This window comes from Anopheles nili, chromosome 2, assembly GCF_943737925.1.
Source record: "Anopheles nili chromosome 2, idAnoNiliSN_F5_01, whole genome shotgun sequence".
Taxonomy (NCBI): Eukaryota; Metazoa; Arthropoda; class Insecta; order Diptera; family Culicidae; genus Anopheles; species Anopheles nili.
Window position 1 is genome coordinate 14,528,420 of NC_071291.1, and position 24,012 is coordinate 14,552,431.

Sequence of the window (24,012 nt, forward strand, 5' to 3'; positions counted from 1 at the left end):
TACTCGTACATCATTGATTACTTCCATGGCCATGCCACGCTCCAAGTAACGGGTCCTTGGAGAACGTGCCGGAGACAAACAGCATCATTTTGTGAGCGTTGCATCTTCAGTTGCGTCGGCAATCATTACACCACAAAATCGTCAACACCCGGAAAGACTTTCGCAACCACACTCGGGCTGCAACGGGAGCCATTCTTGAGGTGCATTTAGCTTCCAAGAAGCTCCCATCTCAATTAGTTTATGAAGGAGCGTGCTTAGGGAGAAATTCTCATCACAAAACCCATCCATTATCGGTCGAGTTGATCAACATGCGGCTTATTTGCATTGCAGGAAATCGCAAATGCGTACTTGTACCGCAAATGGAATGAAAGGGCGTTCGTTTCCGGGAACCTCCTTCACTAAACCGGTGGAAAATGGTTCGAGAGCGCACACCGAGCGGATGCAAATGAACAGCGAGCTTCAATTGTTGCTCGGCACAACAACCCGAACAACGGCAACGCGTAAACGCGAACCAAGGAATGTTGCGCTTGATAACTAAAAATAATTATCACGAAACCGCGCGAGGGGAAAAGGAATTCCCACTTAGCGTGGTGGTGTTTTTTTTTTCTTCGGGCAGTCCTAAACTCGAACACCCCAAACACAAACAGCAACAAGCATCAAGCATTAGCAACCGCGTGATTGCATTCTTCAAGGTGACGAAACGTGGCCTGCGTGCGTGTGTTCGAACCCTCGATGCCGTGGTTCGCTCGCAGATGGTCGATCGAGTGGTTGGTCTCGAGTGAAAGTGACACCACCCGATAAGGATGCGCCTTGGTGGTGAATGTACGAAAAGCGGGCGGAAGGAAATTAAAACGCAATTCAACCACCACGTACGATCGGTGAAAGTACGAAGTACAAAACATGCCACCGACCTGACGACCCCTGACGGTTTGGTTTCGTTCGATAGGAATTTCACGTCGGTGGGATTCCTTTCCCAAAAAAACAAATCCCACTTCCTAGTGTCATCGCCGTGTCATGCGAAAGGCTCAGGGAAAGCGTACGTTCTTTCTCGAATCTTTCCCGGTAAGACCGACTTTATCGTGCCTTTCACAAGCTACCTCTCTCTCTCTCGGAGTTGATTTTAATTTCCTATCCTCTGACGATGCGATTATTCGTATCCTCTTCCACCATCATTGGAGCTCCTCTCATTCGCGCACTCTGTTTCTCGGTTCGCATTTTCACGATCGTACCCGCGTATGGAGCGAACTGCGGCGTGACACTTTATAAATTTAGCGCACCCGTAACCGAAATGCGTTTGATCGGGCGAACCAACCAGCGGCTGGGTGCGTGGAAGCGACGTAAAAGGAGTAAAAAATAAAACCAAACACACATGCACAACCCAAGCGTACGGACACACGCGTACCGTCACGTGTGTAAGCTCGATGGCAGGGAAACCTCGGAAGAGGCGACGATTCTAGCGACGCAACCGGCTCACAAACCGATGCCAGCTGCGCGGTTAATGTTGGCTTAATGCGCACACACGTTAGAGTAAGCAGCACTTTTCCGCACACACCAACAACCCGGTGGAGGGAGGAAGAACACAGTTAACGGAAAATGCCCGGCATCTCGCCCATCGCACGGGGCGTTATTTATAAAACGCCTCGCGAGAGGAAGAAGCCGATGCGTCGTCCCTTTACTTGCGGTCGTTGTCGTGGCGTACGCTACTTATGCTTGCGTGATGCGTGCTGTGACATACCATCCGCGCGGAACCCACACATCCCATTGACATCCCACCGAAAAGAAACCGACTCCACACCCGGTACGATCGCAAAAACAACGCGTGTACGGTTCCGAAACGAAAAAGGGGGTCCATCACACGGTAACGTTCTAACTCACCTTTAGCGTCCCCGAGATTGAAATACACCCGTCCGAGATGTCCTTTAGCGGGTTTTGGTCCTCCCAGAGTTCAACAACTGTGCAACAATGTATCGCGATCGCAGCGCGATCGAGTTGTTTGCATTCGAATATTTAACACGTGCTAGCGGAAAACGGTGAATCGAGTGAAGAAAAACAAACACACGCAGCATACCATCAAAGGTCACGCGGGGCGATCGGTTGCGCGATCATCTCACTCTCGCAAGCATATGAATTCATTTCCAACACAATGCACTCACTTGCATGCTTAGCATAGCGATGCACGAGCACGATATTTTTGTTATTCTTATTCAAATTGTTTTCATTTGCTTTCCGTCGCGACGGTTCTTCACCAACTCGTTGACGCCAAACGATCCTTTGCACAAACCTGGCTTGCACGGGCTTATGCTAAAACCATGTTGCTACAAACTCGCGATCGCGCACTGACTCACACACTGGCTTCGTTCGCTTCGTTGATTGTTTCTGTTTTTTTTTGCTTTCGCTTTTCGGCGTTAATGCTCCGGGAGAACGCAACAAAAAAACGTTCTATACCAGTGGCACTCGTGGAAGCGCACATATGTGCCGGAAACACGCGATCTTGTGGCGCGTGTGCGGACAACACCGCGATCGATCGAAGACTGAGGTGGATCGGAGATGCCTACGTCGTGAAGACGGTCTCTCTGTGGCGCAGAAAAAAGATCACGCTCTCCATTTGGTAGCACGTGTACACGATCGGTGACAAATTTAGCTCGTCCCGTTGGACCGCGTTTCTGATGTATTTCTTGTTTCTTTTGGTAAACTCGCATCGAGCTCATGATTCTCGATCTAATGTTGCTAATTTCAAATTGAAAAATATATTTACACACCGCTCTCCAACATGCAATAAGTCAAGCTTTTTATACGATTTTCAAGAGAACTACCATTTTCCAAGGATTTATATTTTCTTTAATATAATTGTACATTTCAAAAAACGAGCTAATGGATAGTGTTTGGAGCAACCCTTGAAATTATAGCACGAGTGCGCTTACTTACAAGCTCTCAAAAATCAGCTGAACGGGAACTCACTCCCCATGATGGTGGTTGTAAGCGCGTTGAAAGTGTATTGGTTCTACGCGAGCATGTTCTGTCAAATTTTGAATAGATCAATCAATAATCGTTGCATCTCAAGCTCACCTCAGCCCGCTTGATTTAATTCTCATGCATGCAAAATGCACACCACTTCGTTGGAAAAGATGCAATCGTACCTTTCGCATGCCATCATCGACCAGGATCCTTTTTCCCAAGGGCACTATGTGTTGCTGCTAGCAAACCCCCGTCAGAGCCGTCGACGAGTGTTTGCCGTGCGCATGCCTCAACTATAAACCCTTGAAGTACCCTCCAAAATCGCCCATCGGGCGGCTGGCGTAACGTTTGCCCATTTAGTCAGAGTTAGGACACGAGACAGCACTGTGTGCTTTACGGTCGATGCGTTCCGTTCGCGTGCGTTGGTTTTCTTTTTCGTTTTATCCCGGCTAACGCTGACGGGTGTTCGTGTTCCGTGTCGTACGTCAGCGCCCTGGCAGCTTCCACCGACCCGCGTGAGTGCTCCTCCGACGAAGGTCCTCACACCAAGGACACGCCAAACGACGGCAACACCACTAATCATCCGCAAACAACGTGCCACGATCCGCGGCGAACGGTGTGGTTGTGGAATCAATGGGATTAATCGGCAGTGCATTTCGCGATTCTTCGCGCTTGTGGTAAACGAGCACGCTTGCTTTGGTAAAAATTGCAGCGATCCGTCGCATCGCGGCCTACTCTGGTAGTGCAACGTGCAGGGCTGGGCGCCTCCATCGGTGTGTTGTGCTCGTGTGTATGTGATTTTTTTTTGCTTTTGCTTTTGCTTTTGCTTTTGCTCTCGGAATCACCACGGAATGAGTGTTTACCGCCCGCATTGATTGGGCTCGCAGCGAATGGTTACCCGTCCGTTTGTGACAGCCAGCGGCGCTGGTGACTGGCAGTGATTTGAAATGTTGGTGCACGGTTCCCGGCCGCCCTGTTGTGAGGGAATTATGTCAAATTATTGTCGTTTTGCGCGTCGCAAACACAACTCGTTCGGGGCAACGTGATTCGCGAGCCACGATGATGGCAAGAGCGCTCTTTTGTCGTACGGCGGGAAGCGCATGGCTCGGGCAAGGACACGGTCCCATAACGACGGATGCCCATTGAACTGCACTTCAGCCTTGCCGGTGGTGTGCTTGTGCGCGTGTATGTGATTGTGAGTGTTACCCCACGGTTGTTTAGCTGGGTCAGGATACCAGGCAGGCCCGTTCTGGCCCGTTTCCGGATGCCATGGATGCAGCAGCAGGGAGGATTATTCATCGCCAGCACGCCCAAGGCTGCGGATAGCCGAGCGTTTGTCGTTGACTTTCCGCGAATCGTCCGCCTCCACTGGGATTACGCCATTTATCCTTGCTCGCGCGCTGCTTCGAAACCACTCCAAAAGGACGGGACGGGAGTACAAATAAGAAGAGTCATATCATCGAGTGATTCAAGGCGAACAAGCGAAGGGGGTGAAAAAAAAAACAACAAGAACGGGTGCATTGTGTTGAGTGATTGCTTTTCCTTGGGCCATTCATCGATGGATGGTAGTTTCTCGGATGTGTCGAGTGCGTAGTTTGAAGGTGCGAATAAAACGAAATCCAGCGGCTCGGTAAGAAGCCTTACCTTGGAAGGTGGAATCAAACCCGTTGTGAGAAAGATAAATTGGAAAAAAAGTGTTCAAAGTGATGCCGTGGAAAGAGAGCGAGTGCTTCAAGGATAAGTGGATCGCTGGTGAAGGTTCTGTGGTGAAAAAGTGTCTCTAAAAGAATATCCCGTGAAAACCCTGCTATCGGTGCTAGTGTAGTAGTGATTGTCACTTATATCTGAGCTTTAAATACAGGTGTACGTGAAAGTGTAGAAAGCAGAAGGAGTTTCTCCTTGCATCAGATACTGCCACCGATAGTGTTTGTTTTTTTTTTGCAACATCGTGCTCCTTCCGAAAAGCTCTCCACCATTCCATACGGAGCAAGCAGTGCACACAGTGCGCGTGTTATACAATTGCGGAAATCATCCAAACGAAGGATAAAAAATAGTTACAGCACGGGCAATAATATGTGATGCATGAGCTTACACAGCAATGTGGCAGCTGAAGCAACCAGCACCAGCAGCAGCAGCAGCAGCAGAAGCAGCAGCCGAGTCGACTCGAATAAACTAACCATGCTGCCAGCCACAGTGTTGGTTGTTTTCGCCGTTTCGCTCGTGGCCCCGATTAGTTCCGCGGGGTCTGGCAGCAGCGGGAGCGGTGGAAACGGTGCCGGAGCAACCGGAAGCGCCGGTGGCGGCAGCAACATGGACGAGAACGAAACGCTAAAGAAGTCCACCAGCTCGCGGATTGTGCACACCAAGTACGGTGCCGTTTCCGGCACGATCGAGCACCTGGACGGGCGCCACCTGGATCCGGTGGAGGCGTTCCGGGGCATACCGTACGCCTCACCACCCGTTGGCAATCTACGGTTCATGCCACCCGTTACCGGGGCACTCTGGTCGGGCGTGAAAAAAGCGGACAGGTTAGCGAACGGATAACACGAAAACACATCCCGCACATGGCTCGCTCCGGAAGGCTTACGACGTACGACTCACTCTTTTTTTTTCTCTCTCTCGTTCCCGATGACGGAGGGAGCCTGTGCACTTACGGTTTTCCTTTTTTTTTGTTTTTGCTTATTGCGCTTGTTATTTAATTTATTTTTAACGCCCCCTGCGGGTGGGTTGATTTTCACCCTCATCCTATCCAGGTTTAGCCCCGTTTGTCCGCAGCGACTTCCCGACATCTACAACGAAACGGCGGCTCTGGAGCGGATGCCACGTGGGAGGCTGGAATACCTGCGACGCCTGCTGCCATACCTGCGCAATCAATCAGAGGACTGCCTGTATCTGAACATCTACGTACCGACGCAAGGTTCGCATACGCGGTCAGGTGAAAAGCGCGAGAGAGAAAAGCGTGCGGAAAGTGTAAAGCAAAAAAAATGTGTGAAAACACATAAGCATAAAGCAGCCCTCGGTGCGGGTGTTTTTCCTTCTTGCCAAATGTGCTTGTTTTGGGGCTGTCATTGGAAGTGTCATTAGGGTTCCAACAGAGACAAAGCGAAGCGCGAAACAAACAAACAGCTCCTGTCCTAACGCACCAAGTGCGGGGATAAACAACCCACCAGAACCGAACGGCCATCAGCCGCAGGAGAGAAGAAAAAAACACACACAGAAAACAGCACGAAAGGAAGCGTAAAGCGCAAGAGATTTTATGAGATTTAGAATATCCTTTCCGGAGGGTTCCGGTGAGTGACGCAGCCAGCAGCCCGTGGGCCTCCTGCTTCACCCGCCAGGAGAGGATTCCAGGGCAAGGGATGCTCTAGATGGGAGGATTACTCCAGCAACTTTGCGTTGCGGCCGTGGATGGAAAAATAAAATTGGCATCCCTTGCCGGCTGCCAGGCGCAGCTCGTCCTTGTTCGCCACTCGGTGCGGTTGTCGCGAAGGCGTCAAATGTTGAGGCGAAGAATGTGAGATTATATTTTAATATCCAACACGCAGCGAGCTGGCACCGAGCCGCCAGGAATCGATTTTGCGACATCAAAATGAAATAAAACGGGGGAGACGAAGCAAAAAAAAAAGAATAAAAACGCGAATATACCACGCGCCCGCACGCAGAACCACGTCGGCGCGAGGTCACCAACGGGGGGGGGGTGGGATGAATCGGTCGTTCGGTGCTTTTTCCTATCACCACCGAGTCCGTGTGGAGGAACTGCAAAAAAAGCATGATAATAAAAAAAAGCCTCTTGCGAACAGACCGGACGAACCCCGTGGAGGATTTTGGGTTTTTCGCCCGGCCAAAGAGGCGGGCGTTATTTTTGGCCCGTTTGTGAAATCCTTCATTGTCTCTTAGGCGTCCCTGGAAAACCCCCGGATACTGGGGAGGCATTTTTCGTGGCTCGTTTTAGTAGCTGGTGTAAGTGAAGGATTAGCTAGCGGCCATTTGCCGACCGGACCGATGGGTGGGCCATGATCGGGTCGTAGCCACAGGGAGGATAAAAATAAGAAATCCTTCGCCCCAAAGTTACGGACGAATAAAACAAAATCCTTTTTTGATAGCAGCACCCGCATCGTGACCCACAGCACGACCGGGTGCTGCTATCACTCGCTCGTCCTTGGGCCGTGCGAAAGCCGCACAAAACCGAAGCCCGCTAGTGTACGTTCGTTTCATGTATATTTTTTACGGCCATTCGCCAACGTTCGATGAAATCATAATCTAGTTCTGGTCAGGACCGACCGACCTTAGCGAAACGTGGCAGACCCGAAAGGGCCCACAGAAAACGGACGAACCGCATTATTTTATCTCCATGTCGCTTGCACGGCCCAACCGGACCCGGTAGTCTCCGGGTCTCCGTCGGGCACATTCTTCGATCGCCATTAAAATGCCGGTGATTCTTAATCAACTCACGAATTCCCGCCCGAAGTACCTTCATCGGTCAGCAGTGGCGGAAAGAAGCTAGCGCAAACAAAAAAAAATCTGAATGACCTACCTGTCTTGAGTTGGCCCTTCTTCTAATGAACAACATTTTCCCGGCGTGGGCACAGCAACGATGAATCGCAGCATTTCCACGACTTTGACCTTCGGGAGCGTACCTGCCATCGGTGCCAGGCCGGGTAGCCTTTGGTTTGTTTCTTTTGATCTACCCCTGGCCAAAAAAAGGGGGCCTTTGAAATGTGCACGAATTAAAGCAGCTCCGATTGTGTGTTGAATGATTTTTCATCGAAGCTTTTCGAGTGGAAAATGGAGAGCCGCCCATCCCGAGGGTGCCCAGGGTGCGTTATTATGGAAACGTTTGAAGAAATTCAAACAAACCCGACGACATTAATCAACCGTGCAGCACGGGCAATCAAATACCCGTAACGCGTTCCGGCGTTTCACGCCTCGAGCGATTCGACGGAATTGGAAAACGGGTCCTGTTGGGAAATTTTCCACACGCGCTGGAAAAAAAATAAACCCCAACTCCACCAGTAACCCTTTAAACTTTACCACCAGCTACGAAACGATTCCCGAAACGCTTGAAATAACGTGGTTGTGATGCTTCGCTGAAGTAATGCTTCGCAGTAGATTAATTGGCATTTGCACGAGCCGCATCAATGAGCCAGCCACTTTACTGCGCGTATAAACATGATTAACAATAACTACGTGTAACAATAATGTGCGCTCATATTTCTGAGTACCGAACAGATTAATAATTCCATCCATTCCAACCAATGATAAACAGCGTCTATTCCAGCGCACACGCCAATAACTCACTGGCTGTGTGTGCTCCTTGGCACTCGGTCACGTTTGTGCCACTATTTCGACGCAACGCTCACCCGATCCAATCAAATTTTTCCACCTTCACCCCAGCAATGCCACCCAGTAGGGAGTAGGAGGTTGGTGCTGGAGGGCAAAATACGATGGTCATGTTCGACATATTTTATGGAGCAATGCTGCCTCGCTTGGATTTCGGTGCGTGTTTGGTCGTCGAGTTTTCCAATTACGGCACGCAGCGTGGTGGCGCTTCAGCTATCATAACACCCATAAAACTCGTCATTAATTATACGCATCATTCGGAGGTAGTTAACTTCGGGCGCATGTATGGGTGTGATTTTTTATGGCCACCCTCGCCGGCTATGCCACGTAATCCGGGGAAATAAATATACGCATATTACGGTTTCGGCGCATTCGGGGAGTTGCCGTTTGCTGCGTCGTCTGAGCGCCTGGAAAACCCCTTTCCGGACGATTTCGAGATTCATTTGCGCTGCAAATCTGCCCAAGAATGCCTTCGCGCACCGCGAATGCGATGAAGCAGTTAGATGGCGTCTTGCGAAGGCTGCCCCGCGATCGGGTCAAAATGTGACGTCTCATCTTATTAGCTCACATAAATTAAATTTACCAGTGCCCCGTAACGGAAGGATTTCCGTACTCCGCTCATAGAGCCGACACACGCCCGCACGTCAACCGGAAGGCGAAAAACTTTACCCTGTCGGTTGTGTCGATGACGACGACAAGCATGACGCCTGGAACGCACCCGCCCGTAACTGACGGTTTCCACCAACAATTAATCATTTGTTTGATTGATCAATAAATCTTCCCTCGTACGCGCGGTGCCTCGCCGAGTACTCAACTCCGTGTCTCGGTGTGGTCCTGGTTGAGAAACGGGGCGTGCGCCCGAACGGGACGGATGCCATTGTTTGCCCACGCGTCTTATCCTTTCCACCGCACGCCAACACTCTAGCGCCCGGAACACAAACTCATTTGCCAGTGCTTTATGCAGTGCTGGACGAGCGCCCAAGGAGTCGCTCGAGCTTTCCACCAGACAAACAGTACCCGGATGGAGCGATGTGGGCGCCATACAGCGGATTGTCGGCATGCACGCCGTGACTCGACACTTCCGGTCGTGTACGGCCAGTTCGAGGACAGCCTCGACGCCGTAACCAACGCATGGTGCTGGAAAAACCGCGGCAAAACCCGTGAAGGATCAACGGTCAGGATGGTGGGCAGGATGCTGCACACTTCCGGTGGGCGCGATTTGTCACACATACACACTCAGCATGCTGGCGCGGGTAAAGCCACACGCACCGAGATCGATTTGGAAAACTGCAATGATGGATGAGTGCCGCTCGGCTCGGTTCAGATGAACGTCGAAAAATAAGCATAGTTTACATATTTTGCCGGCACCATGCCGAGGTCGCGCGATTCGCATTCTTCAGCGCGCGTGCACTGAAAATGCTAATCGACGTCGGGAGGACGAGCAGGCGTTGCGTTTCCATGGCAGCCGTAGACGGTTGACTTTGATTGATTCATCCGACTGGGAGGGTGTTTTCCGGCGTTTTACGTGCCATGGGAGAGAAGGCAGTTGAAAGGTTCGACACGGGCGTAAAATTATTCATTCCGATTCGGGATACGCACCGACACACACACTGCCATCAGCGTATCGAGACAAATTGCCCGTACGGCAAACATTTGCCGCCGAGATGGAACGCCCCAATCACGATTGGAGCTGCCTAAAAAGGCGGCCATTCCGGGGTAACCAAAAAGGGATATTTGTTTGCAGCATACATTTTGTGGTTGCGGTTGTGGCGCCAAAATCAATCAGGACCATAATTCCAGCACCAACACGATGAAGGTTTTCGCATTTCGGGTTTCTCAAGATAAATGGAAATCATCATGTCAGCTGTATTCCGACAGCGTTGCGCTGTGTTTGGTACCATTTTGGAACACGATGAATGAAACGATGCCAACACGTCTTATCATAATCTCCCACACACGACTTCATCTTCGTTTTGCAACGCGACCATTTACAGTTCAGTTGGAAAATGTTTGCAAATCCGTTGCCTTTCGCTTGAACAGTGCCGTTCCAAGCGGCCACACCACCTAATGAGGATTACATATTTTCATTTCAATTAGAATACATAAATTCATGCGCATGTTCAGCACCAGCTTTTCATATCGAAGGGTGGGAATTATCCATCCTGAAAAATTCAAAATTAATCAACCACCTCTCCACGTACCACGAGCGCAATCTTCCAAGGTCCGGCCGTCTAAATGTTATACAATATTCCGGCGACATGTGGTGCTCATTGCATATGCGGCAGAAGCTGGACAAAACTGTCGTCGAGAGGCCCTGGCACGATGGCAGACAACACGGACCACGGCATCCCGAGAACCGGCCAGCGGGCAAATGGGTACGGACAAAAGGGGCTGCAGCATTTCATAAATATTAAATGAGCGCCTTAGCCGAACCTGAATCAAACTACTGACCAACCGGTCTTCGATACGCTCGAAAAGGACACCTCCGGCGGCCATGAATGTACGAAAGCCGCTGCAAAATACATGTGTGAGTGTGCTCCAGTTTGCCCTTGCGACCGGTCAGTCCCAGGGTAGCCGGGCGGACCGGGCATCGATAAAAACTCGGGACTAAATACTCCCATCAACCGGGTCCCCGTACCAGCGGCAGACGGGCCTTCCCGGGCAGGGTCGATTGCTTTGGGTCTTCGGTATTGTGCTCATGAAACATGCAACCAAACCTGCCGAGGGTGGCCGAATGGGTCGAATTGTATTTCCTTTTGCTTTGGCCAATGCTCGGTCGACGCGGTCGTTTCGAAGTTCTGCTACGCTCAAGGAGCTTCAGAAACACGTAAACAACATCATCCATTGCAGAAGCGCAAAGTACCGTAACGATACCAAATTAAATAGAGCAGGATGGTCCGCACATTGTTTAAAGTCTTCCAACTAAAGCCGACTCCATTCGTTCGCTAGTTCGATGACCAATTCGAGCGCCTTAAGCGAGCACGAATCTCAAACCACACGGACACCCAACGCCCAATTGAATTCGATCTGGTGGGATATCTTATTAATGGAGCTATTTAATAAAGATGAATTCTGATTACACCTAGGGCCGGTGGCGAATACCAAACAAAATCCCTGGACCACGTCGATCGGTTGGTGCTTAAGCTGGATTTCGATGGCCGAAAATATCTTCCGCATCGCTGGACGACCTACCTATCGGTTCGATTTCTTTTGCTCTCACGGTTTTAGCCGATATTTTCCGTTCGCGTTCTGCACGCTTCAAGGCACCCTCCTGGTACGAAACCGACCGAGGAAAGCTCGATACGTGTTCAAGTGGCAACGCTTTGCTCCGTCACGGGAAGCGAATCGCACTTGAATTGAGATAAATTGAATTTGCCCGAGTACCTCCGAGGGCACCGTGCGTTCGCCAGGACCGGACCTTCTGTTTCATGGTTCTTTGGGTGTGCATTCGTCGAACGGTTTCGGCTTCGAATGGTGCCTACCATAAATTCTTACCAAATCGTACCGTCCACACTGGAGACGACGAAGGGACCAAAAGGCAAAACAACGGCCCACGGCCCAGTCGCACCTAAATTTCGCCCAACTTATCCAACGCAGCCTGAAGCTACAGCGTTAGCGAGCGTATTTTGTCGCCCAAAAATTTGACACCCAACAAGGCGAAAGAAAATCGCCCGTGCGTGGGAATTTGTGCCTATGGCGTGTGTGTGTGTGTATGTATGTGTGTGGGAGAAAGAGAGAGACTTCCAAGTTGGTGTGAAAAATGAATGGCATATTGAAATTTATTGGTCAAATATTCAACAAATCCCTCTCGCAAAGATTTATGTGCCGTAATTTTAGCTTAGAGCTCCCATGCGTCAACGATAGCGAGCCTGAGGGTTTATCGAATGCAAACAGCCCAACATCTACTCGTTCACCACACATGCACGAGGGGAGGAAAATTTGTCGTAAATATTTGAAATCAATTTTCCCACCGCTCTGCCTTGTAGCGACTAGCCATTGTTTGGGAAAATATTATCTCAAATAATCCATAATGCGCTGATGTTTAGGTACAATTTCGTATTGTTTATGCTCCTGAATCAACAAGCACGCACAACGTGTGAGCGAACACGGTTTGTTTAAACGAAACTATTGAAATGCAAACTCCATCGGCAGATCGTTACACTTTGTGCTCAATTTATGAGCAGTATCAACTAAAGCGAAACTTCTTTCCCTAAACACCCCAAGCCAAGCGGTCCCGAAATGACGCTACATAATCGCACACCGGCGACCGTTGTTTGGGTGGGGGTTTGAAGCATAATGCCAACGTAAACGACAGCACATGATACCGGGGGAATCCGTACAACTATGGCTCCATTCCAGGACTCCTCTGCCTCCGCAATCATAAGCCGTGTCCGCTCGTGCTTAAATAACCCTCCATTTGGTGAGGCGTATTGAAAAGACGACAAAGAGCCCCATGCTAGCGACGGTGTCGTATTACTTCCCCAGCCAGGCATGAGCCAGCAGAGCGATACCATAAGCGCACGGATGATAGCGAGTGGCTTATCGGAGTGTGAGTAGGAGCGCGGCTTTGACTGCCATGTTACCGTCCCTAGCTGCTCGGGAAATCATATATATATAAAAATGGGAATCCACCAACAGAGAAGTGAACGCCACCAGTCAAACAACAGCGGCAGATTCTAATGGATTAAACGTGTAGCAAATCCGCTCCCAATGGAGCAAAACGGAATGGAGGAGATTACAATATGACATAAGCATCCAATTAGAAGCTTAACGAAACTCACATACCTTCGGATCTCATTTGACAGATAGGCTTTCTTTGCCGCCATTGCCAGCGGACTTCCGGGTGTGTTTAACTCCTCGCTTCATCGCGCAACCGAAAGCGCCATCCATCGAGCTCAACCGACGTTTGGGCTTGGGTTCTTGCTTCAAAGACAACTTTTAAGCGCCCGGTCGCTCGCATTGATTCGTCCACCGAGACGGCTCGTGGCTGGACATTTTGCCGAGCCTGATGGACTGATTTTCCCGGGGCCTGAAACGGTCGTCTCGTGGGAAGTGCCAGGACGGTATAATACGATTACTCGAGAGGCTTTTAGCAGCTCTCGATGGCTTTCCGGGGACGATCGAACATGGTTCGTGAATCAAATCAACGCTCAACCGAATCGGGCGCCTCAAGATGTTGCCAAACATGAAATGCGTACGTGAAGCACCACTCGATGTGGAACATTAACCGGGCCCGGAAAACGCCGACGGGCACGATCCGGGATCTTGAAAATTGCCCCACATTACGAGAGTGCGTGTATTATTTTCCGTTCGCGCAATTTCCCCCAGGAACGGGAGCGAGCGGGAAATAATCAAGCCATCCATGTACGCGAACGTTGGATAACGCAAAACGTGCTCACGACGCGGCGGCCCTAGACGCTTTTCCGATTTTGTGTTTCCATATCTTCATCAAATCGCTAAAAATCATCCCACGCTCGGTGGGAAATCCTAGCAACAGCACCTTCTCGTGTTCGCTCGTTGCGAGCTTTTGGCGTGGATGGAACAAGTGTTGGGCTGAAAGCTCCCGTCGCACCGCGATCGCACCGGAGGCACATTTGGCTCGTCGCATCGACGACATCACCGCTGGGAGATGGTCCTCGGAGACATTCTCGGTGGGGATTACATAAAATTCATTTTCGACAAGTGTTTTGTAACGACAAACGAAAAGGACTCTCCACGACACACGGCCGGGTGAGAGTAGGGTAACAAAAAATAAACGGCGAAATTGGAAAGAAAGGAAAGCCGGCACGATTTTGAGGCTGCGTGTGTCGTTGATACGGTATTATGCGAAACGTTTGGCATCGACGCACTGATCCTCGAGATGCTCTTTGTTGGTACGGTATCCAAGTGCGATTTATGCTCATTCACCTGTCAAAACAGACAGACGAGATTACCAAAACATGCATACTGCTCAATTCAAGCACGGCATCAGCATTAGGGTGGGCTTTTTTTTTGGTATCCGCCACCGCCATTCTGTTTGTGAGGGATTTTCACATAAAGGGCAACATCAAACCGAAAACGTGCATTCGACAAAGAAGCGTTTGAGTTTCGTAACCTAGCATTAAATTGTTTTCCATCGCACAAAAAACGCTCTTTATTTTTTTCTTCTCTCGTCTAATTAACGAGAACGAACTCAAACGGATCTGACTCCACAATAATCAGCTTCACCTTCCTGGGGCCTTTGAAAATTTTCAGTCTCCGGAAAAGCGAAAGACACTTACGCGGGACGAAGCGGCTAATTAGCCAGATTAGCAAGAAGGCAAAACACCAACCACGACAACCGCACGCCCAACGTTCTCGTCATTCACATACTTCTCTTCGTCACTAACTTTGTGTCACGTTTTTTCAGCTGGATCAAGAGAAAGCTCCAGCTCGTCGAAATACGCCGTCGTGGTGTTTGTCCACGGTGAATCGTACGCGTGGAACAGCGGAAATCCATATGATGGATCCGTACTAGCCAGTTATGGACAAATTTTAGTAGTTACAATCAATTATCGTTTAGGAATACTAGGTAAGTGGTCACTCATCGTCACCGTCCATCATCACACTGATTTCCATGTCTCTGGCTTTTTTGGTACAGGATTTTTAAATGCCAACGTCGACCGGTTCTCTAAAGCGCCGGCCAACTACGGTCTAATGGATATCATTGCGGCCCTTCACTGGATACAGGAAAATATCGAGGCCTTCGGTGGAGACCCGAGAAGTGTAACCCTGGCAGGACACGGGACTGGTGCCGCATGTGTTCATTTCCTGATTGCGTCCGCTGCCGTACCGGAAGGTGAGCCTCCAAAGCGCCATCTAGCGGCTTTGTGATGAAATCACTAAAACTGTTGCCATATTTCCAAACACAAAGCTGGTATAAATTAAAGAACGCTCACGTGCTACCGATTTTTTTTCACAACGCATCAACACATACAGCCCCCGTACGCACGAAAATTTTCATTTTTCGTTCCTCAAATGCAAATGTGAAATTTGCATAGGAAAACAGCGGCAAAATCTGCGCGCTAAGTCAGACGGTGAAATGTGACCAAGCTGCTGCACGAACGCAGAACGACGTGCGAAAGACGCCGCCTCTTCGGTTGTCACGTTTCCATTATGGAAAAGATAAATTTTTGTTTGATAATCATCAATTACTTCGCCAACATTTCCATTCGCTGAACGATCGCTAATGGAATGAATAAATCCATCACCGTCCCAGCCCAGGGGCTCGTCCTCGGTCGAATACTCCCCCGGGCTGTGGGTGTTAAGCGTCTTGGACGACCGAGAGCCTGATGAAGCGGCAAGTTCTTACTTCCAGCCGGATGTCTTCCCAGACAGCTGGGAGTTGCCTACAAGCGGCTCGAAGCGCAGACGGTGCTGCAAATCCCACGGATCCCTGGGAAACTCGCAAAATCAATAAAGCCGCTTTGCAAGTGGCTGCAATTTGAATATTATTTTGTTTCTTTTTTTTTTGTCTTGCTTTTTGTTTTCGTTTGGTATTTTATTTTCCCCGTCACTACACACTCGGCTCATGAAAACCATTACGCAGTTTCATGATTTATGTTGTCGCTCTGTGGCGCGTTGTTGCTTTCCACGTGATATTTGCTGCAGCTCCTTTCCGCCGGAAGCCAACCGAGCCTTATTTACAACGGTACCGATTCCTGTATCGCTTGGTTTGATTTATGTCGATAGCAGCAGCTCACATCGTTTCGCTAATGTTATGCGCACGTGCCGTGCCTCGCTCGGTGTCGATTCTTTTTTCGTTGAGCAAACGGAACAAAAAATGCAAATCGTTCCAGTCGCCACGCCTCGGCAGCTCCATTTCCACTCGCTGGCAAATGGAGCATGCTGATTGTAAATTCCTTTCGCAGAACTTGCCCACCGTATTTTAACCATATTCCTGCTCCCACTCGTGGCCACGCGGGCACTTTCCGTTCGCTGGAAATAGCTTCGCTGCAGGCAGCTGCTAATCAAACGCTTGACGGATACTTCACGGTTCTCCGATCGACCCAACAGTAGCCAGCTCGAGTGGCTTGCGGAAACGATCGGCGTGTTGCAAATGTGCGCTTCTCGAGCACCGACAATTCCTGTTACACTTCCCCATTGGCGGCTGTCATTTGGGAATGGCAGTTAATTTCGGATCCGCCTGTAAGCGAAGCTACTGCAAGGTCCTGCCACAACGCCCATCGGCTATGATCGGCCGGTCCGGATCGGTCCCGTTGCCAACGATAGCACCCGGAACGGGGTGGGATTTTCTTTCGCTGCAACGCAATTTGTGCCCTGTGCCACATCAATGAAACCAACTCACTTTGTTGCCTTTCCCAATCGCAGGGCTGCTGTTTCATCGGGCAATCATGATGTCCGGTTCGGGACTCGCACCGTGGTCGCTTGTCGGCGAACCGGCCAAGTTCGCCGCCTACGTATCGCACCACGTGAACTGCTCACCCGAGCTACCTCACCAGCTGCTTCTCAAGTGCTTGCGGGACAAACCACTCGAGGACATTCTGTCCACTAGCGTGCGAGCGCCGGACTTTGGCAACGCGTTCGGACCCAGCGTTGACGGTGTTGTCATAGGTAGGTTCCAACCGGACGCACGGTTTTCGTCCTTTTTCGCGGAAGTGCTCATTAAATCACGCCAACACGGTCCCACCCACGACAGATACCGGCGAGATCCTGCAGATGGACGGAACGCACTACAGCGACTACAATGGCATTCCATCGGCCACGAAACCATCCGCTCATATCCACAACACGCTGAACACCATCAACGCGATACTGTTGCGCAAGCTAGCCATTAACAAATTGTCCAAGTAAGTTGGCTCCACCCGTGGGGTGATGCGTCCCGTTTTTTTTTTCACACAACCCACCGCTTTCCTGGGACACGTTTCAGGTACGATCTGCTGGTTGGGGTGACGCGCGCTGAAGCCTACTTTGCGTTCAACTCTGAAGACGTGCAGTACGGCATCGAAGCCGACCGAAGGGCGAAGATCCTGAAGAACTACGTCCGGAGCACGTACAGCTTCCATCTGAACGAAATCCTGGCCACGATCGTGAACGAGTACACCGACTGGGAGCGTCCGGTTCAGCATCCCATCAACATCCGGTAGGTGCCCGTTTTTCCGTCTGACGTTGCCGGCTTGTTAGCACGAATTGGTGCGTACTTTTGCTGATGGGTTCGCTTTTTTCTTTTCTCGTCCCGTTCAACCCGTTCGCTTGGCGTGCAGGGACGAAACGCTGGAGGCGTTGAGTGACGCACGGATCGTGGCCCCTGCCGTCCAAACGGCCGACCTACATTCTGCCGATCATCGCAACTCGTTCCTGTACGTGTTCGATTATCAAACGAAATTTGGCGATTTCCCACAGGTAAGTTGCACCGTTTGCGGTTCGGCTCGTAATCAGCTCCATTACGCGGGCCCCGTTTGGTCGCATTTCCATCCGAACCGGAACAAGTCCGTGACAGAAATGGGGGTTTTGTTTTTGCTCCGCTGCGGTACCTTTCGGTTGGCTCGTGGACGCTTCCGATATGAAATCCGATAAGAAATAGCAAAAAAAATACATACCATTTCGACGGTTTTGGAAAAGACTTGCACAAGCACAAATTGCTTCGCTTCATCACTTGACAGCCGCTGCCGCTGAAATGTTGAATTGCACAAATGAAACGTCAAAATCAATTTGCAAGCTCGTTCAACAGCTCAAAACATGCTTTCTTACCGCCGGAAAACTAGAGAGATTACAGGCCCTGCTCAAGCACACCCGACAAGCGGTCTGGTTCAAGACTGTTCTCAACTTCAAACGCCCATCGAAGATATACCTCCAGCCCAAAACAATCGAAGCTCCTGAAAGCTCCCGCGAAACGACTGCCAATGAACACGGCGGCCTCAGAAAAGCCGCCCTCAGAAGCATTGTTTCGCCACAAAAAAAAAAAGAAACGTCAAATTGATTTCACAAACATTTTCCCACGGCAAACTGCGGTGCGCGATATTTTGATATCAGTACATAAATATTTGCTTTATCAGAGTTCTACCAGTTTGTGCGTACCCAACGCACAACGGCGTCTTACGGTGGAACACCTTGCGCTCTTGCGGCTGGTGGAAAGTTTGCCGTTCGCCAGCACGTTTCCCGGCCTGGGCTCGGGCAGTTCCCTTCGGTGGTTTCAATAAAAACATTCTTTCCATACCGATTTTTGTTTGAGGTTGCAATTGCTCAAGTTTTGCTGCTAGCAAAAACCGACCTCGAACCCAAACCCCAACAGCCGGGTCGGATGGTCTCCTAAATTGAAATTCTTTCGTGGCTGGCAGATAGTCAGAGAAAGAGCGATATGGAACAGAGGGAGAACGATTGGGAGAGAAAGAAAGCGAGACAGAAATCGCACGGAAAGCACAGATCGCGTGTGCAGCAAGAAAACGGAGCCAGAATAATGCCCCCGGTGGAATTAGATTCCCCTCGGGGGTCTTTGTGGAGCTTCTGTTTTCATAAATTATTACACCGGACCGGCTGCGAGTGCGAACCGGGCTCTCTGGGGGCTATGGGACGGCATCCGAGACCGTCCGGGCGAGCGATGTTTCATCCCGCAGGTTATTTTCATTCCACGCGTGGGTGCGGCCTTACCAGCGTCCATCTCCATCAGCGTTAGCCTTGGCGATGGGTCAGAGATTAAATATCCTGTTGTGGCCAACACTTTTCCCTGTCAATCTCAGCGCAAAACCGCAACGCGATACGGACCCTGGTTGCGTTTTCGGGCAAACGGTCCGATCCTTATCCGATGTATCGATCCGAATCCCGTACCGGCGCAGGAATGTACCACTGACTCCGGTTGCTTTTGCCATTTTCCTGCTGGAATCGGAACCCGAGCGCAATCTACTGTTGTTTGCTTTTTTTTCGTGTGTTTCACGTTTTTCCAAGGCCATGCCCGTTCAAACAAGCCCGTACGAAACGTATGTTGGTGGTTTGTGGGGTTTTGTTTCCCTCCCAGTTGACCTTTGGACCGAATCCAAGCGAAACCAACCGATGGTCGAATGCTTTTTTGGAAAAAGCGAAACGCGAAATTTATGTACAGCACTGTAGAATACTGCAGAGTATAATGATCACACAAATGGAGCTTTGGTCGGTTCAGAGTCAAACCAACCACAGTTAAATATCCCAGCTTATCTGTGGCTTGGTTGGTAGTTACACCTTACCGGGGAAATTACTGCAAAAAACCAAGCTGTATTGCAACAACAAGAAAAAAAGGCTCGTAACAGTGGCTACAATATGCACATCGTTTCATGGGACGCCCATTCCACAGGCATTCTTTGTAGTTTTCTCTGCGGTGAAACAGAAACCATCAGCAGAAGTTGAAAGTCAATCGAAACCGACCCGAGTCTGGGGCTGTTTGCACAATCCGAACCATGCGGTGGAAAACTCGTCACAAAGCTCACTGCCGTTTGTAAAGAAAGCTACAACATGAGGTGAGATGAGCAGATACAGGTGGAAGCTATGAAAGCCCAACGTGGCGATGAGAAAGAGAAACCAAATAATCCCAAAGGCTGCCCTGCGCGGCTGCAGGAAAATCATAATCCTTTTCCAATGGTACGCAAATATATTGCGTGAAAAACGTGCCCCCGGACACCCGACAGACCGTGCTGGCATTCGCTGTGTGGCTTGCGGGCGTGCGATTATATTCCTTTTTTTTCTTAACCCACCTTCATCTCGATGCCCTTGTTTCTCGGGGGTTTTGGTTTGCGTGCGCACAAAGAGCACTTCTGCTCGCAACTCCCAGGTCAGTTTGAAACCGCGAGTGTTCGTTCGCACGCCGGTTGGTTTTTTTTTATTTCCGTGTTGGATTTTGTCCAATAGCCAACGAGACAGCCGACGAGAAAAAGGGCAAACGCAGGGCCGAACCACGGCAAGATCGGTGATGGATTTGTCCGTAAAGTTGCCAACAAAACCGCAGACATGAAATGCCGACTGCGAATATCTGCGGTCCCTTAGCGAGCAAACTCACCGCGCCGGAAAGGGAAACAATCCACCTCGAACACGGTACCGGCAGCTGGAGCGGAACATAAATGGGAAGCAAAAAGCAAAAAAAAACAATGTGCCAACGAAGAGAGCACCCTAAAAAACATCGCAAACGAACACATAACTTTAGCCACGCTCGTAACATAATCTGAACTCGTGTTGTTATCACGCTGCTCTCAATCACAATCCGGTCCGGTGCCGCGGCAAAACCCACGCCGCCACGTGCACAGCGACAAGGGTGTATCCATGGCGAGGACCTGCCGTATCTGTTCGGGGCACCACTGGTCGGAGGATTCAATCATTTCACGCGGAACTACACCAAGTCCGAGATCGCCCTCTCGGAAGCGGTTATGATCTACTGGTCAAACTTCATCCGCACGGGGTACGTATACGTTTCGCACCGGGTTCAGGTTTTTCCAGCTTTTTTCCCTCGTTTGTTTTTTTTTTTTTTCGTTCTGCATCATTATACAACCCCACAACCGAGGCGACAGGGAACCTAATGTCGGCGGTTCCCGCTCGTGTGCGGGTGCAATTTGTGTGTGCATGAGAAAATTTTTTTGTCGTTGCTGCTTTTGTTCGTCTCTCAGCCTTCAACAACACGTGCACTAACCGCGTGCTCCGAAAAATGCCAAATCCGGCACAATTCTCGAGTGGCCCCGTGAAAGTGGGCACGTCCACGTCCGAAAACTCCCATAAGCTCATCATCGTCGGGCGCGCAGAACACGTCAGCAGGATGCGAATGGCACATGTGACTCGGAAGTACCTGCTCGTTCCGTGGCAGTCCGTTCCACTTAGTTCGGCTTTTCGCCTTTTTTTGTTTTAACTTCGCCCCACCATTCTAACTCGTAATATGTCCTCTTTGGCGTGTTCTTTTTATGCTTTTTTTGTAGTTGTTTTCCAAAGGCAAAACCATTCTCACACCATCTCACTCACCCGTTTCTTTCTCTCTCTCGCGTTTTTCCATCGGTACCTCACACAACACGCAATAGTAATCCGAATGAGCAGCTGGAAAATGATCACGTACGCGACCGGACACGCTTCAAGAACATCGAATGGACGCCGTACGAGAGTGTGCACAAAAAATATCTCAATCTCGGTGAGTACGAACGATTCTCGCCGCGTGTGGGAGGAGGCGATTTTCTAGGGCCGATTTTTTTCCTTTTTTTTTTTTTGGTTACGTTTGCTTTTTTGTATTCGCTGGCGTAAATTGGCGAAGTTTTGTGCGAACAAATGCCGTACGCCACGCGGAACAATAGAAAAGGAAGCAATACGAAGGTGATCCGAGCCATCGCATTTGGCAGGATTTATGAGAATTTCGTCCAGGTTCATGCTCAGGTTGCCAGGCGATGGTGAATGCGTGCTGTTAGCTGCCGCTAGGGGTACCAATGGGACGCCGCTTTCCATTGGACCTCGGGGGCATACCAATCAGTGTCGAATAGCTATCGCACGACCTGGCTCAGGGCTATCGTGAATGCGATTAGAATGATAGCCTCCACTTTGATGATATCGGCCTTCATCGGCCCCTCGACCTCCGGACGGTGTCTTCCTTTTGCGTGTCCTTTGGGACCTCGGGGTGGTTTCCATCCACCCCGATCGATCACGAACACCCTGCGGGGTTTGGGAAAGCTTGCTAATCGTTTGAACTCCGCTAACGACCGTTTCTTACCAACCAGACACGAAACCGAAGCTGAAAAACCACTACCGAGCGCACCGGCTGTCCTTCTGGTTGAACCTGGTGCCGGATCTACACAAACCGGGCAGTGATGACGTCCCGGGGGCACATCACGAGCTCGAACCCGACGACGAGGACCAACCCGGGGCCCTTATGCCCACGGTGAAGCCTCTCAATCCACCTCAGCGTGATCCGGCTTCACTTGGCACGAACTATACGCTGCTCACCACGCAGGTCTTCTCGCTGCTCAACTTTTCCTCGTACGGCATCCTGCCCAACGGGACACGGCTTCATCCTGGCACCCGAGCCGGTCTACCCGTGGCAGCTGAGTCTTCCGAAGGCTCCGACGATGATGGCACGGGCTCAGCAGGTCCTGGCACAGGAGCCGGTTCGTCCTCGCAGGAAGATGGCTTCGCTGCGTACAGCACCGCTTTAAGCGTCACGATCGCGATCGGCTGCAGTCTGCTCATCCTGAACGTGCTGATCTTCGCCGGAGTTTACTACCAGCGAGACAAAACGCGCCTAAACGAACCACGATCAGGCGCCGGCCTAGGACCAGGTGGACATGGTACGCTTCAGACGAAAAAGCGCACCGAAAACGGTCAAATGCCGAACAACATTTGCGGTGAGTTGGAGGGTTTAACCATTCACGCTAAAAGCGACCCATCCACCATCCTGGGACACCATCATCCGGCCCTGCAGCATCACCAAATGCCCCCACCGGAGTTCGCGGATCTGCCACAGAGGGCGCCACCACCACCAAAGCACCTGAAATCGGTACCGGGCGATGCCGGTGGGATGCTACCGGCGCACGCGCTGCAACTGATCGGTGGCAACTGCGGCACACTCACGAAGAAAAGCTGCGTCAAATCGAACCTAGCGATGGCGGTCGGACCGGTGGGCCATCCTTCGCAGAACGTCACGATGGACGAGCTGCGCGTGTGACGCTAAGTGTCGTTCGCTCTCGAGGACCGGCCGGGCCCGGTAGCTCCCGACGACCGGATGGCCCTCGCGATCGATGGCGCCATGACGGCCCTGTAGACCGGGCCCGAGAGAGCGGATGCTAATGATGAATTTCAATAGGTTATGAATAATTAGCGGGCTCGGGGCAGCCGATAGCCAATTTTTAGCCCACGACGACGCCCACGAGAGCGCCCTCGAGGTTGGTGGCAACTTTTGCGAAGGAATTGATGATGAGCCAGCGTGCGGCCTGGTTGCTCTCAGGTTGCCAGCGGCAGGTCAGGTGTAATTAATCAAGGACGACGAGAACGATGAGGACGACGATGACGCTGACGCCTCCTGCCGCACCTTTCCAAGCTTCTTCTGGCCCGGGAGGCGGGTGAAATTAAAACATTAATTTTGCATTCCCGCCAAGGCGAACGGTTTTTGCTTATGATTTATCAGTGACACTTCCTGCGCTAAATTATCTTCGCCTCCCGAGCTCGGGCTGTTGATTCGGATGAGCTGGTACCAGTCAAAGGTCACTGGCGTCGGCGTCGGTGTGGCTCAAGCCGTGAGGATGAGCCGTAATTTGCAACCATCCTTGAAAGATTCAGCAGAACCGTCGCACCCTACCGTAGCGCCGCGTTTGCTAAATTAATGATTAAAACATTTCGCCCACCCGGCAGCCACGGGGTGCCCGGGGTCAGCGGCAGGTGGCTCGAGGCGCGAGGGGCCGTTCTGATAATTGGAAAATGTTTTGATTTTTGGCCCACCGGAACCGCTTCGGTCGCTGACAGTTTCCATTAGCGCGGGTGCCAACGAGCAGGCGAGCAGGCGAGAAAGAGAGAGAGTCTGCTCGGAAGCGAACGGGCTGCAGGGCGGATGTTTTCCGTTTAATGGAAAGCAATTTTCCCGGCTAGCTCCCGTAAGACGGTAGATGGACGGTTCGGACGGTTCGGGAGGTCGCTAAAATATGCCTCCTTCAAAGCCCTGAGGGTTGCTGGGCTTCAATTCCGTTTGCCAAACGGACCATTTGACAGAGGTGAAAAACATCCCACGAAAACATGCTTCTGTAAGCGCAGTTATGC

The 24,012-nt window shown here is 50.8% G+C and overlaps 1 protein-coding gene across 1 annotated transcript; it reads left to right on the forward strand.

The window, feature by feature from the left end:
• Positions 1 to 5,037: 5,037 nt before the first annotated feature.
• On the forward strand, positions 5,038 to 22,927 carry LOC128721504 (neuroligin-4, Y-linked). Its single transcript, XM_053815260.1, has 11 exons — positions 5,038 to 5,483; positions 5,709 to 5,872; positions 14,684 to 14,845; positions 14,915 to 15,112; positions 16,645 to 16,887; positions 16,973 to 17,123; positions 17,204 to 17,416; positions 17,538 to 17,676; positions 20,541 to 20,692; positions 21,300 to 21,406; positions 21,984 to 22,927. Exons 1-11 carry the CDS (start codon positions 5,038 to 5,040, stop codon positions 22,925 to 22,927), a joined length of 2,919 nt encoding a protein of 972 aa, XP_053671235.1.
• The last annotated feature ends 1,085 nt before the right edge of the window (positions 22,928 to 24,012 follow it).